General features: G+C 35.7%; 1 protein-coding gene across 2 annotated transcripts in view; it reads right to left on the bottom strand.

Annotated features, from left to right (window-relative positions):
- The window catches only part of LOC123525152 (FAS-associated factor 1-like), a 32,059-nt gene extending 20,467 nt beyond the window's left edge, over positions 1-11,592 (bottom strand). For both annotated transcript variants that reach the window (XM_053538137.1, XM_053538138.1), the window contains exons 1-4: positions 11,535-11,592; positions 4,639-4,707; positions 4,044-4,155; positions 1,979-2,182 (exon numbers count right to left, since the gene is read on the bottom strand). In XM_053538137.1, the coding sequence (XP_053394112.1) occupies positions 1,979-2,182; positions 4,044-4,155; positions 4,639-4,707; positions 11,535-11,576 (427 nt within the window). In that variant the 5' untranslated portion in view covers positions 11,577-11,592. The remainder of the gene's footprint in view (positions 1-1,978; positions 2,183-4,043; positions 4,156-4,638; positions 4,708-11,534) is intronic.
- Between the last annotated feature and the right edge of the window lie 1,127 nt (positions 11,593-12,719).

Here is a 12,719-nt window from a genome sequence, read left to right on the forward strand (position 1 = left end):
AGATATCATCAAGATAAACATTCTGACCAATATTCATGAAGATCTCATGAAAAATATGGCCTCTAGAGAGGTCACAAGGTTTTTCTATTTTTAGACCTACTGACCTAGTTTTTGACCCCACGTGACCCAGTTTCAAACTTGACCTAGATATCATCAAGGTGAACATTCTGACCAATTTTCATGAAGATCTTGTGAAATATATGGCCTCTAGAGAGGTCACAAGGTTTTTCTATTTTTAGACCTACTGACCTAGTTTTTGATGGCACGTGACCCAGTTTCGAACTTGACCTAGATATCATCAAGATGAACATTCTGACCAACTTTCATAAAGATCCCATGAAAAATGTGACCTCTAGAGTGGTCACAAGCAAAAGTTTACGGACGCACGGACGCACTGACGCACGGACGGACGACGGACACTGCGCGATCACAAAAGCTCACCTTGTCACTTTGTGACAGGTGAGCTAAAAAAGAAAACAAGAGGGTCATGATGACCCTCAATCGCTCACCCGAGTTATACGAGCCACATGTTTAAAATGGCAAACTGATGCTAAAATATTAGAAAGTAGGTCACATTCATGGTCACTGAAAGTCAGTTTTAAGATCGGTGTGCAAAACTGTACATGTCATACAAATTTCAAGGCTGTATCTTAAAAAACAAGAAAGTAGGTCAGTAGGTCAAGGTCACAGTCAAGTGACCCCTAATCGCTTGTGGTCATCAGGTAATTAAAAAAATTATAAGCTCATATTATTCATTCCTTTATAACTCATAAAACAAGTGACCCCCCAGGGCGGGGCCTCTTTTCACCCGAGGGGCATAATTTGAACAATCTTGTTAGAAATCCACTAGGCAATGCTACATATCAAATATCAAAGGCCTAAGCCTTGAACTTTCAGACAAGAAGATTTTTTTTTCTTCTCTAAGTAAGTCTATGTTAAATCTGGGACCCCCAGGGCAGGGCTCTTTTCACCCCAGTGGCATAATTTGAACAATTTTGGTAGAGGACCATAAGGCAATGCAACATACCAAATATCAAAAGCCTAGGCCTTGCAGTTTAAGACAAGAAGATTTTTAAAGTTTTTTCCTAAATAAGTCTACGTAAATCTTGAGACCCCCCGGGGCTGGGCCTCTTTTCACCCCAGGGTTATAATTTGAACAATTTTGGTAGAGGACCACAAAGCAATGCTACATACCAAATATCAAAGGCCTACGTCTTGTGGTTTTTAACAAGAATATTTTTAAAGTTTTTTCCTATATGTCTATGTAAAATTTGTGACCCCCGGGGAGGGGCCTCTTTTCACCCCAGGGTTATAATCTGAACAACTTTGGTAGAGGACCATAAGGCAATGCTATATACCAAATATCAAAGGCCTAGGTCTTGTGGTTTTAGACAAGAAGATTTTTAAAGTTTTTCCTTTCGGTTGCCATGGCAACCAGAGTTCTATATGGAATTCAATTCTTTAAACAATTTTGAAAGGGGGCCACCCAAGGATCATTCCTGTGAAGTTTGGTGTAATTCTGCCCAGTGGTTTTCAAGAAGATTTTTTTAGAAATTGTTGACGGACGCACGACAGACATTGAGCGGTCACAAAAGCTCACCATGAGCCTTTGGCTCAGGTGAGCTAAAAACAATATCACAATATCTCTATTTCAAGATTCATGAACTGTTCTTGCATTCAACATGGTCATAAATAAGTGGTTGTTTGTTTTGCATCTATATTTGACATTATCATATGACAAATTACAAGTTCATTTTAATACCAGTATGTTTTTGTCTTTCTGATCAACTTAATACATTCTAATGATTGCCCTTCCAAATTTTAAACACAAAACTGTTTTACCATAAAATGCTTCCAAGATGAAAAAGTAATGGTAAAAAGTCTCATTAATTTATTATCAAACATTCTCATGAAATTGACAATATTGCATGTGATACTGTCACACAAAATGACTTGATTTTTTAAGTCAACTACTTACCAACAGTACAACTATCATCTATAAACACATCCACATTTCTGTTTCTGTATTCCACATTGAAATGTAACATTCGTTTGTTGTGGGAGCCGAGACCAGCGCCTGAAGTCCCCGGCATGGCCCCGGATGCAGACCCTGGATCAAAATTTGTGGCTGCATCAATCACGTTTGCATCTGACCTCCACGGTACAGGGTCGCTAAGGATACCTGTATATTACAGTAATAAAAGTTACCGTAGATACCCATGTATAATGCGCACCCGTGTATAATGCGCACCCCCGATTTTAGCCCAAAATCCTGGGAAAAAAACATTTTTGGTCAATTTTGAGATGGATGGAAAACGAAAGTAGAGTTTACATTAACACCGGTAATAAATTTTATCTCCACGGCGGAGAGCAGCATCGGTCTCGCGGTACTATCGATTTTTGTTTTCTCGAAAATAAAACCAGTAAAATATTGTTGTATTTGTTGTTTTACCTTTTTTAATTAACTATTTTGAATAAATAAATAGCAGCTGATGCAATATTTCAGAATGGTATCTTTCAAAATGACATGAGCTTCTCAATTCAAACCGATAACAAAAGGTGTGATAGTCTTTTTGTCACGATCAAATAGCCAGTAATTATTGGCAATTAACGTGTCACTTCGTGTCAATTATGTTGTTCACAGTTTGATCTTGGTTGACGATAATTCTCGATCTTTAATTAGTATCATAATTTTTGTGATTTATTAACATTTCCTTCATGAAAATACTTTTAAATTTATATGAAATTAATTTTGTTTGAAAGAAAAATAAACCATTCGATCTTTTACGGAACGTAACGGCAATCTTAGATTTTAGCAGTGACAGTAAGCGCGGGGAGTAGTTTCCCTTTACCAAAATGGCGAACATCGGTAACAAACTTGTTTTGAAGTTGGAAAATTGTCTATACCTGTGTATTATGTGCACCCACAATTTGGGGGTGGTCCCAGGGGTAAAAAAACAGCGCATTATACATGGGTATCTACGGTAGTGTCTAAAATTATAATTTATTTCAGGTAGAAAATTACATCAGCAGAGAAAAAGGAATGAAGATGAATACACATATTAGTAAGTAGACAAAAAGCATGGGCTCAGAACCTTTTTCTGTCAATTTCTTTTCAACTGCGTTTAAGTCAATCAAACTTTATCAATTAGAAACCTGTTCTATTATGTATGTAGTAACCATGCATTCACTGGATCCACGACACTTCGCCGAAAGACACCTCGTCGAATACGACACTTTGCCGAACTTGACACTTTGTCGAATCCGACACTTTGCCGAATACGACACATAGTCGAAGTTACATACTCGTCGAATTTGGTCGAAAGTTGGTCTAAAAAAATCGGAAAAGGAGTACTTACAACTTTGAAAAAAAAAATCGGAAAAGGAGTACTTACAAACTGAACAAGAAAAGAAAGCGGAAACACTTTTATTAAACTGTGCTTGATTTATAACAAAATCGATCAGGTAGATTAATCAAGTTACAGTCTCTTTACAGTCTCTTTATTCAGTATCTTATGTTATATGCTATTTCTTGTCTTATGTTATATGTTATTATGCTATATTACTCTTCTCCGGTCCAATTCATAAGAACTTTATTCACCAAATAACACGTTTCTAATCAATTATGGTTATTTACCCATTGAGTAAACGGTAAACGTAAGCCGATAATACAATCAATTTTCATCATAAAGGCCTTTGTCAAAGGTAACAATTTCGACCAAGTGTCGTACTTTATATGAAAATTAGACCAAGTGTCGTATTCGGCTAAGTGTCGGATTCGGCCATGTTTCATCTTCGACGAAGTGTCATATTCGACCAAGTGTCTTTCGACCAAGTGTCGTGCACCGGCATTCACTAAAGTATCATCAACCATCTGACATAATAAAAGAGAAAAAGCTTTACTATATATTCTACTATTATTAACAAAGTGACATCACAAGAGTCATAATCTGTTAATAAAGTGATTATGAAATTTTCTTATCCAAAAAAAGAGTCAATATTTTATATTAACATTACTAGATTTGCTAAAAATCAATTTCTACCTGAACTGAAGTATTCATCCCCCAAAGGTCTGTCCAACATGGCTGTCTCCATAGGCTGAGGTACTGACCCTGTTGGTGAATCTGTCTGACTCATAACACTCTGTACTGCTTGCTAAATATTGTATACAGTTCAAACATTACCAAATAAATAAACATGTTACAAAAAATCGGGCCTTTATTTTAGTTACGAATAAGGAGAAATTTTCCTTTGATGCTTCAAATATTATGTATCTTACAGAGTAATTCAATAAAACACTGATCACTTGAAATTCACAATGAGATGAGGAAATTCGCAATGAGTTGAGGAAAGAAAAAGGTTCAAAACTTTGAGTGATTAGAACACAGAAAATATCAGGAAAACAGCTCTACATAAATCCCTAGATTGAACCTGAGTACCCAAGTTATTAATGAATGAGCAAACATTTTTTTTGTAGGGTTTAACATCACACCGACAAAATCATAGGTCATATGGTCCAATTTTGATGGTGGGTGAAGACCCCAGGTGCATCTCCTTGCATTACTTCATCATGGGCAAGCACCTGGGAAGTAACCTGAACATTCCTTTGGCTTATTATCCATATACACATGTATTTACCATAAGATTCCAGTCATGCTGATCAAGAATTGCAATGCATGTCTCTATGTCATCAAGCTGCGTACAAGCCTGAAAGTACAAAACAAAACTCTTCCTGCAATAACTGATTTCATAAACGTACACAAAACAACTGTGAAACATCTGTATTTTAAAAAGAAAGCCTCTGTTTGACTGGTTATTTCTCGGGAGTGCAGGAGGGTAGACTTAAACTGAAATTTAATTGCAGCAGAAATGAAATAGCAAACAATTAACCTCTAATTTGTTTGTACCTTGTGTTTACATGACTAATTTCTATATAGCTGGTGTTTACACAACTAATTTGTTCATAGTTGGTATTTATAGTACTAATTTGTTCATACCTTGTGTTTACATGACTAATTTTACAGTACTAATTTGTTCAAAATTGGTGATAACAGTACTAATTTGTTCATAACTGGTGTTTAAAGTATTAATTTGTTCACAGAAAGTATCTGGTGTTTACAGCACTAATTTTTTCATAAGAAGTAGCTGATATCTTGAATAACTTGTTCATAGCTCGTGTTTACATGACTTATTTGTTCATAGCTGGTGTTTGCATGACTACCAGTAATTTGTTCATAGTTGGTATTTACAGTACTCATTTGTTCATTGCTGGTGTTTACACGACTAATTACTAATGTGTTCATACATTGTGTTTACATGACTAATTTGTTCATAGCTGGTATTTACAGTACTTTTTTGTTCAAAGCTTGTTTTTACAGTACTAATTTGGTCGTAACTGGTGTTTACAGTACTAATTTGTTCATCTGAAGTACCTGGTGTTTAAAGTACTAATTTTGTTCATAGAAAGTACCTGGTGTTTACAGCACTGATTTTTTCATAAGAAGTAGCTGATATCTTCCTAAAAATAGGGATTTTTTAAGGCATCTACCCATCACACTTCAGTAATAGACAAGAGGACAATGATGGTCCTGAATCGCTCACCTGTCCCCACATGACCCAGTTTTGAACTGAGTATGACGTCATATTTTCTATTATTTGACATAGTGACCTAGTTTTTGAGCTCATGTGACCCAGTTTTGAATCTGACCTAGATATCATCAAGATAAAAATTCTGACCTATTTTCATGAAGATCCATTGAAAAATATGGCCTCTAGAGAGGTCACAATGTTTTTTATTATTTGACTTACTGACCTAGTTATTGATAGCACGTGACCCAGTTTCGAATTTGACCTAGATATCATCAAGATGAACATTCTGACCAATTTTCATGAAGATCCATTCAAAAGTATGGCATCTAGAGAGGTCACAAGGTTTTTCTATTTTTAGACCTACTGACCTAGTTTTTGACAGCAGTTGACCCAGTTTCAAACTTGACCTAGATATCATCAAGATGAATATTCTGACCAATTTTCATGAAGATCCATTCAAAATTATGGCCTCTAGAGAGGTCACAAGGTTTTTCTATTTTTAGACCTACTGACCTAGTTTTTGACCATAGTTGACCCAGTTTCGAACTTGACATAGATATCATCAAGATGAACATTCAGACCAACTTTCATACAGAGCCCATGAAAAATATGGCCTCAAGAGAGGTCACTATGTTTTTTTATTATTTGACCTACTGACCTAGTTTTTGAAAGCACATGACCCAGTTTCGAACTTGACCTAGATATCATCAAGGTGAACATACTGACCAACTTTCATGAAGATCCATTGAAAAGTATGACCTCTAGAGAGGTCACAAGGTTTTTCTATTTTTAGACCTACTGACCTAGTTTTGGACTGCACGTGACTCAGTTTCGAACTTGACCTAGATATCATCAAGGTGAACATACTGACCAACTTTCATGAAGATCCATTGAAAAGTATGACCTCTAGAGAGGTCACAAGGTTTTTCTATTTTTAGACCTACTGACCTAGTTTTTGACCATAGTTGACCCAGTTTCGAACTTGACATAGATATCATCAAGATGAACATTCAGACCAACTTTCATACAGAGCCCATGAAAAATATGGCCTCAAGAGAGGTCACTATGTTTTTTTTATTATTTGACCTACTGACCTAGTTTTTGAAAGCACATGACCCAGTTTCGAACTTGACCTAGATATCATCAAGGTGAACATACTGACCAACTTTCATGAAGATCCATTGAAAAGTATGACCTCTAGAGAGGTCACAAGGTTTTTAGACCTACTGACCTAGTTTTGGACTGCACGTGACTCAGTTTCGAACTTGACCTAGATATCATCAAGATGAACATTCAGACCAACTTTCATACAGATCCCATGAAAAATATGGCCTCTAGAGAGGTCACAAGGTTTTTTTTTATTATTTGACCTACTGACCTAGTTTTAGAAGGCACATGACCCAGTTTCGAATTTGACCAAGATATCATCAAGGTGAACATTCTGACCAACTTTCATGAAGATCCATTGAAAAGAATGGCCTCTAGAAAGGCACTTGACCCAGTTTCGAACTTGACCTAGATATCATCAAGGTGAACGTTCTGACCAATTTTCATGAAGATCTTGTGAATTATATGGCCTCTAGAAAGGTCACGAGGTTTTTCTATTTTTAGACCTACTGACCTAGTTTTTGACGGCACGTGACCCAGTTTCGAACTTGACCTAGATATCATTAAGATGAACATTCAGACCAACTTTCATACAGATCCCATAAAAAATATGGCCTTTAGAGAGGTCACAAGGTTTTTCTATTATTTGACCTACTGACCTAGATTTTGACGGCACGTGACCCAGTTTCGAACTTGACCTAGATATCATCAAGATGAACGTTCTGACCAACTTTCATGAAGATCTTGCGAAATATATGGCCTCTAGAGAGGTCACAAGGTTTTTCTATTTTTAGACCTACTGACCTAGTTTTTGACCGCATGTGACCCAGTTTCGAACTTGACCTAGATATCATCAAGATGAACATTCTGACCAATTTTCATGAAGATCCATTGAAAATTATGGCCTCTAAAGAGGTCACAAGGTTTTTCTATTTTTAGACCTACTGACCTAGTTTTTGACGACACATGACCCAGTTTCGAACTTGACCTAAATATTATCAAGGTGAACATTCTGACCAACTTTCATAAAGATCCCATGAAAAATGTGACCTCTAGAGTGGTCACAAGCAAAAGTTTACAGACGCACGCACGGACGGAAGACGGACACCGCGCGATCACAAAAGCTCACCTTGTCACTAAAAAAATGGTCTCTTACAGAGTTAACAAGCTTTTTCTTGGATTTAACCTAGTGACCTAGTTTAAGATGTCAGATAACCCAGTTTTAAATTCAACCTTTATTTCATAGAGACAAACATTCTGACAAAGTTTATGAAGATCAAGATGAAAATGTGGTCCCTAGAAAGTTAACAAGATTTTCTATGATTTGACCTGACATTTTGTTTATAAAGATCAAATGGAAAAATGACCTCTACAGTGTTAACAAGGTTTTTCTATGATTTGACACTGTGTCCTAGCTTTTGACCTCAGGTAAACAGTTTTGAACTTAACCCAGAATTCACAGAGGCAAACATTCTGAAAGTTTCATGAAGATCCAAGTCAAAAATGTTTCCCCTGCCCTAAAGTGATAACAAGGTTTGTCTAAGATTTGACCTAATGACCTAGTTTTGGACCTCAGGTAGGCCAATTTTTTCTAGAATTCGAGGAGATAAACATTCTGACAAAGATTTATGATAATCAAGTCGCAAATGTAGCCTCTACAGTGTTAACAATGTTTTGACCAAGTGTCCTAGTTTAGGACCTCATGGAACCAGTTTCAAACCTGACCTAGACTTCATATTACCGGTAAAGATAATCATTCTCACAAAGTTTTATGAAGATGAGGTAGAAATGTGGCCTAGACTTTGCATCTACTAACCAAGTGAAAATATTACATTCTGACCTATTGACCTGAAGATCATCAAGATTAACAGTCTGACCAAGTTTCATAAAGATATGGTCATAAATGTGATCTCTAAAGTGTTAACTCACTTTTCCTTTGATCTGACCAGGTGCCCTAGTTTTTGACCCCACATGACCCAGATTCGAACTTGACCTAAAGATCATCAAGATTAACATTCTGACCATATTTCATGAAGATACAGTCATAAATGTGGCCTCTAGAGTGTTGACAAGCTTTTCATTTGATTTGACCTAGTGACCTATTTTTTGACCCCACCAGATCCAGATTTGAACTTGAGCTATAGATCATCAAGATCAACATTCTGACCAAGTTTCATTAAGATATGGTCATAAATGTGGCCTCTACAGTGTTAACTACTAAACTAGCTTTCCTCTGATTTGACCTGGTGACCTAGTTTTTGAACCTACATGACCTAGATTTACACTGGACCTTGAGACCATCAAGATTAACATTCTGACCAAGATTCATGAAGATACAGTCATAAATGTGGCCTCTACAGTGTTAAAAAGCGTTTCCTTTGATTTGACCTAGTGACCTAGTTTTTGACCCCAGATAACCCAATACTGAAAACGTCCAAGATTTTATTGAGGATAACATTCTGACCAAGTTTCATTAAGATTGGGCCAAAATTGTGACCTCTAGAGTGTTAACAAGCTTTTCCTTTGATTTGACCTGATGACCTAGTTTTTGATCCAAGATGACCCAATATCGAACTCGTCCAAGATTTTATTGAGGGTAACATTCTGACCAAGTTTCATTAAGATTGGGCCAAAATTGTGACCTCTAGAGTGTAAACAAGCTTTTCCTTTGATTTGACCTGGTGACCTAGTTTTTGACCCCAGATGACCCAATATCGAACTCGTCCAAGATTTTATTGAGGGTAACATTTTGACCAAGTTTCATTAAGATTGGGCCAAAATTGTGACCTCTAGAGTGTTAACAAGCTTTTCCTTTGATTTGACCTGGTGGCCTAGTTTTTGACCCAATATCGAACTCGTCCAAGATTTTATAGAGGGTAACATTCTGACCAAGTTTCATTAAAATTGGGCCAAAACTGTGACCTCTAGAGTGTTAACAGTCAAATTGTTGACGACGGACGGACAGATCATCAAGATTAACATTCTGACCAATTTTCATTAAGATATGGTCATAAATGTGGCCTCTAGAGTGTCAACAAGCTTTTCCTTTGATTTGACCTGGTGACCTAGTTTTTGACCCCAGATGACCCAATACCAAATTTGTCCAAGATTTAATTGAGGGTAACATTCTGACCTCTAGAGTGTTAACAGTCAAATTGTTGATGACGACGGACACAGGGCAATCACAAAAGCTCAGTTTTAGCACTTTGTGCTCTGGTTAGCTAAAAATTCAAGTTAAAACAGGGCATAACTCTGTCAAAATTCAAGTCAGAGTTATGGGGATTGTTTCTCCTGATGCAGAGTTTGATAGTTTTTAAGTTTCAAGTCAATAGTTTTGATAGTAACAGAGATATTTGACTTTATCAAAAACTTTAACCAACAGAGACGCCGACACGAGTGCAATAGCTCTACTTATTCTTCGAAAAGTTGAGCTAAAAAACAAAATGATGTTTAGAGCAGGCTGAGGGTGTTTTGGAAGGTCATTGTAAATCAACTAAAGACACTAGAACAGAATCAATTTTCAATCACATGCTGTTTGAAAAATAATTATTCACAATCAAATTGTACACATTACAATTACTATCTATAATAATTATGCATTTAATTTTTTTTAGTGTTTGCAGTTTCCTTGGCACATAAAAATGATCCTGTCAGGATTCAATATGTTTATAATCATGATAATAGCAGTAAAATTTGGCAAATATCTGTTGTTGAATATCCAGAACTGATACATGACAAGAGTTCCAGCATACAAATGTTAAGCATAGCACTGACTACACACACACATATGCAATACTGATCAAACATACTTATAGACTGTTGGAGTCTGGGTTTATCTTTGAATGTATAAAATACCAACTTTGGTTCCACCCTGAATGTCAGGAAATAAAACTTAATCAATGGAAATTCAAAAATCTAGATTTGTTAAATGCTTAAAATGCGGAAATTAATTCTTAAATTAAAGAAATACTTAAATATCAAGTTTCTGAATAAGGACACTGAAACATGTATAATCTTTTGTTTTATTTTGCAATTTTGTAACGTCACGGAAACATCCGAAGAATAATTGTCTCAGGAAAAGTGTATAATAACTGTTGCTAGGCAATGACAGTCACAGCATTATCATAGATCAATTTTGGACCATCTAGGATGTTTTCATTAAAAAAAGTATTGAAATAAAGAATTTTAAAGACACAGAAAATTATAGAATAGAGTTCCTTGAATTCAACGAAAATCTGTTTTTTGTCAACCATGGGAAAAATTACTTATATCTGGGCATAACATCACAATCATATAGGAATCAAAAATCTTGATGTTAGGAAAAAAGTACACTGAAAGGGTTGTACCAGGTAAAATAAGCCCAGGTAAGTATCTGTTACTGGATAACTAGTTTGTCACGCAAGAGCTTTGTAGCTTTTGTTGTATGTTGGATTATATGCGACATTAAATAACGTGTTGCTGTGCTGGCTGGAGCACCAAACACAACAGAAATTATCATATGCAGGCAGACAAAATGAAAAACAAATATTTTGTTCTTCATAAGTATTCAAAACACACAAACATTTCCATGATTTTAATAAGAAACCAGAAACAACATTTATCACGTTTGACACCTTTATGATTAAGTTACATGCACTAGAAATGACTAAATACGCACAGTCACGTAACACCTGACAAAACAGAAACAAGCCTGTACAGTGTCTGTCATTTGTTACAAAAATGGCTTTTTTGTACTATCATCAAGGTAACCTTTCGGTTAGAACGAAAGCGACAATGTATGGAATTAATACTGCTAAAAATTAAAACGACTGAAAATTATTTCGCTGAATAAACCGTACTTGAAAATCTGCTAAGATTTGCTCTCTTTCTCCCGATGCCATTGTTGACTTGCGAATGCGCATGTCCCGATAAACGGAAACGGATGAACATGTATATTTTATTACGTCATAAATGTGTATTAGTCGTCGGACATGACACGCGGATAGTATAGGTTAGAGACCACCAAATGTTTTCCCATAGACTTACATTGTAACATTATGGCGTGTACGGCCTTCCATACATCGAAACATGTTATCTAATTACAAGTTTTTCAAGAACTATCTTAGTTCTACCAAAATATCGGACGAATAACATATGAATAGTGATACTTTATTTAAGTAATTTTCGTGTGAATGAGATGACCCCCTGTTTACATCATTGACATGACGGGAGAAATTCGTTTGATAAAACTTTTTTTCAATACACATAAAATGTAGCAAATTTTGTCAAAATGTATAATAAAATACTGTAAATGCAGTGAAAAAATATCAATTTTGAAAAAATAATCACTTCCTGGGTTTGTTTACATGACTGACAAATCAGAACGCACAGACGTTACCTCATTCCCAGGTATACACTTACCTCATTCCTAGTAAGTTCCCTGTACTTTTTTGAATTGATGGTCTCTGACCTAAAGGGAATTTGTCTCAATACTTAGTTGTTTTGGTAAATTGTTTACTGCCTTACTCAATGCTAGAATTAATACTTTCCTCGAATCTTCGAATATTTTATGCGAAGAACAAGCTGGATTTAGAAAAGGCTATAGTACAGTTGATCATATATTTTCTTAAAAATGTATAATAGATTTGTATTTGAGTAAAAACAAGAAACTATTCTGTGCTTTTGTAGACTATCGAAAAGCTTTCGAATCTGTAAAAAATTAGCTCTTTGGCAAAAACTTCTTAATTCAAATATTGATGGTAAATGTTTTGAAATAATACACAGTATGTATTCCAATATCAAGTCATGTGTAAGAGTGAATAATAATTTGTAAGACTTTTTTTCAAGCTCTACCGGAGTAAGACAAGGTGAAAACTTATCACCGATTCTTTTTTCTATGTTTTAAATGACCTTAACAATTCATGTCACAAATATCAATGGTCTTCAATATTTAGTGATAATGTTAGAGAATGTTAAGTGATGCTGTTGCTGATGTGTATTTATAGATATGTCTCATTTTCTGTCCAGTTCGCCAGAAGCGCACA

The sequence above is a fragment of the Mercenaria mercenaria genome, chromosome 3 (genome assembly GCF_021730395.1).
Source record: "Mercenaria mercenaria strain notata chromosome 3, MADL_Memer_1, whole genome shotgun sequence".
Taxonomy (NCBI): Eukaryota; Metazoa; Mollusca; class Bivalvia; order Venerida; family Veneridae; genus Mercenaria; species Mercenaria mercenaria.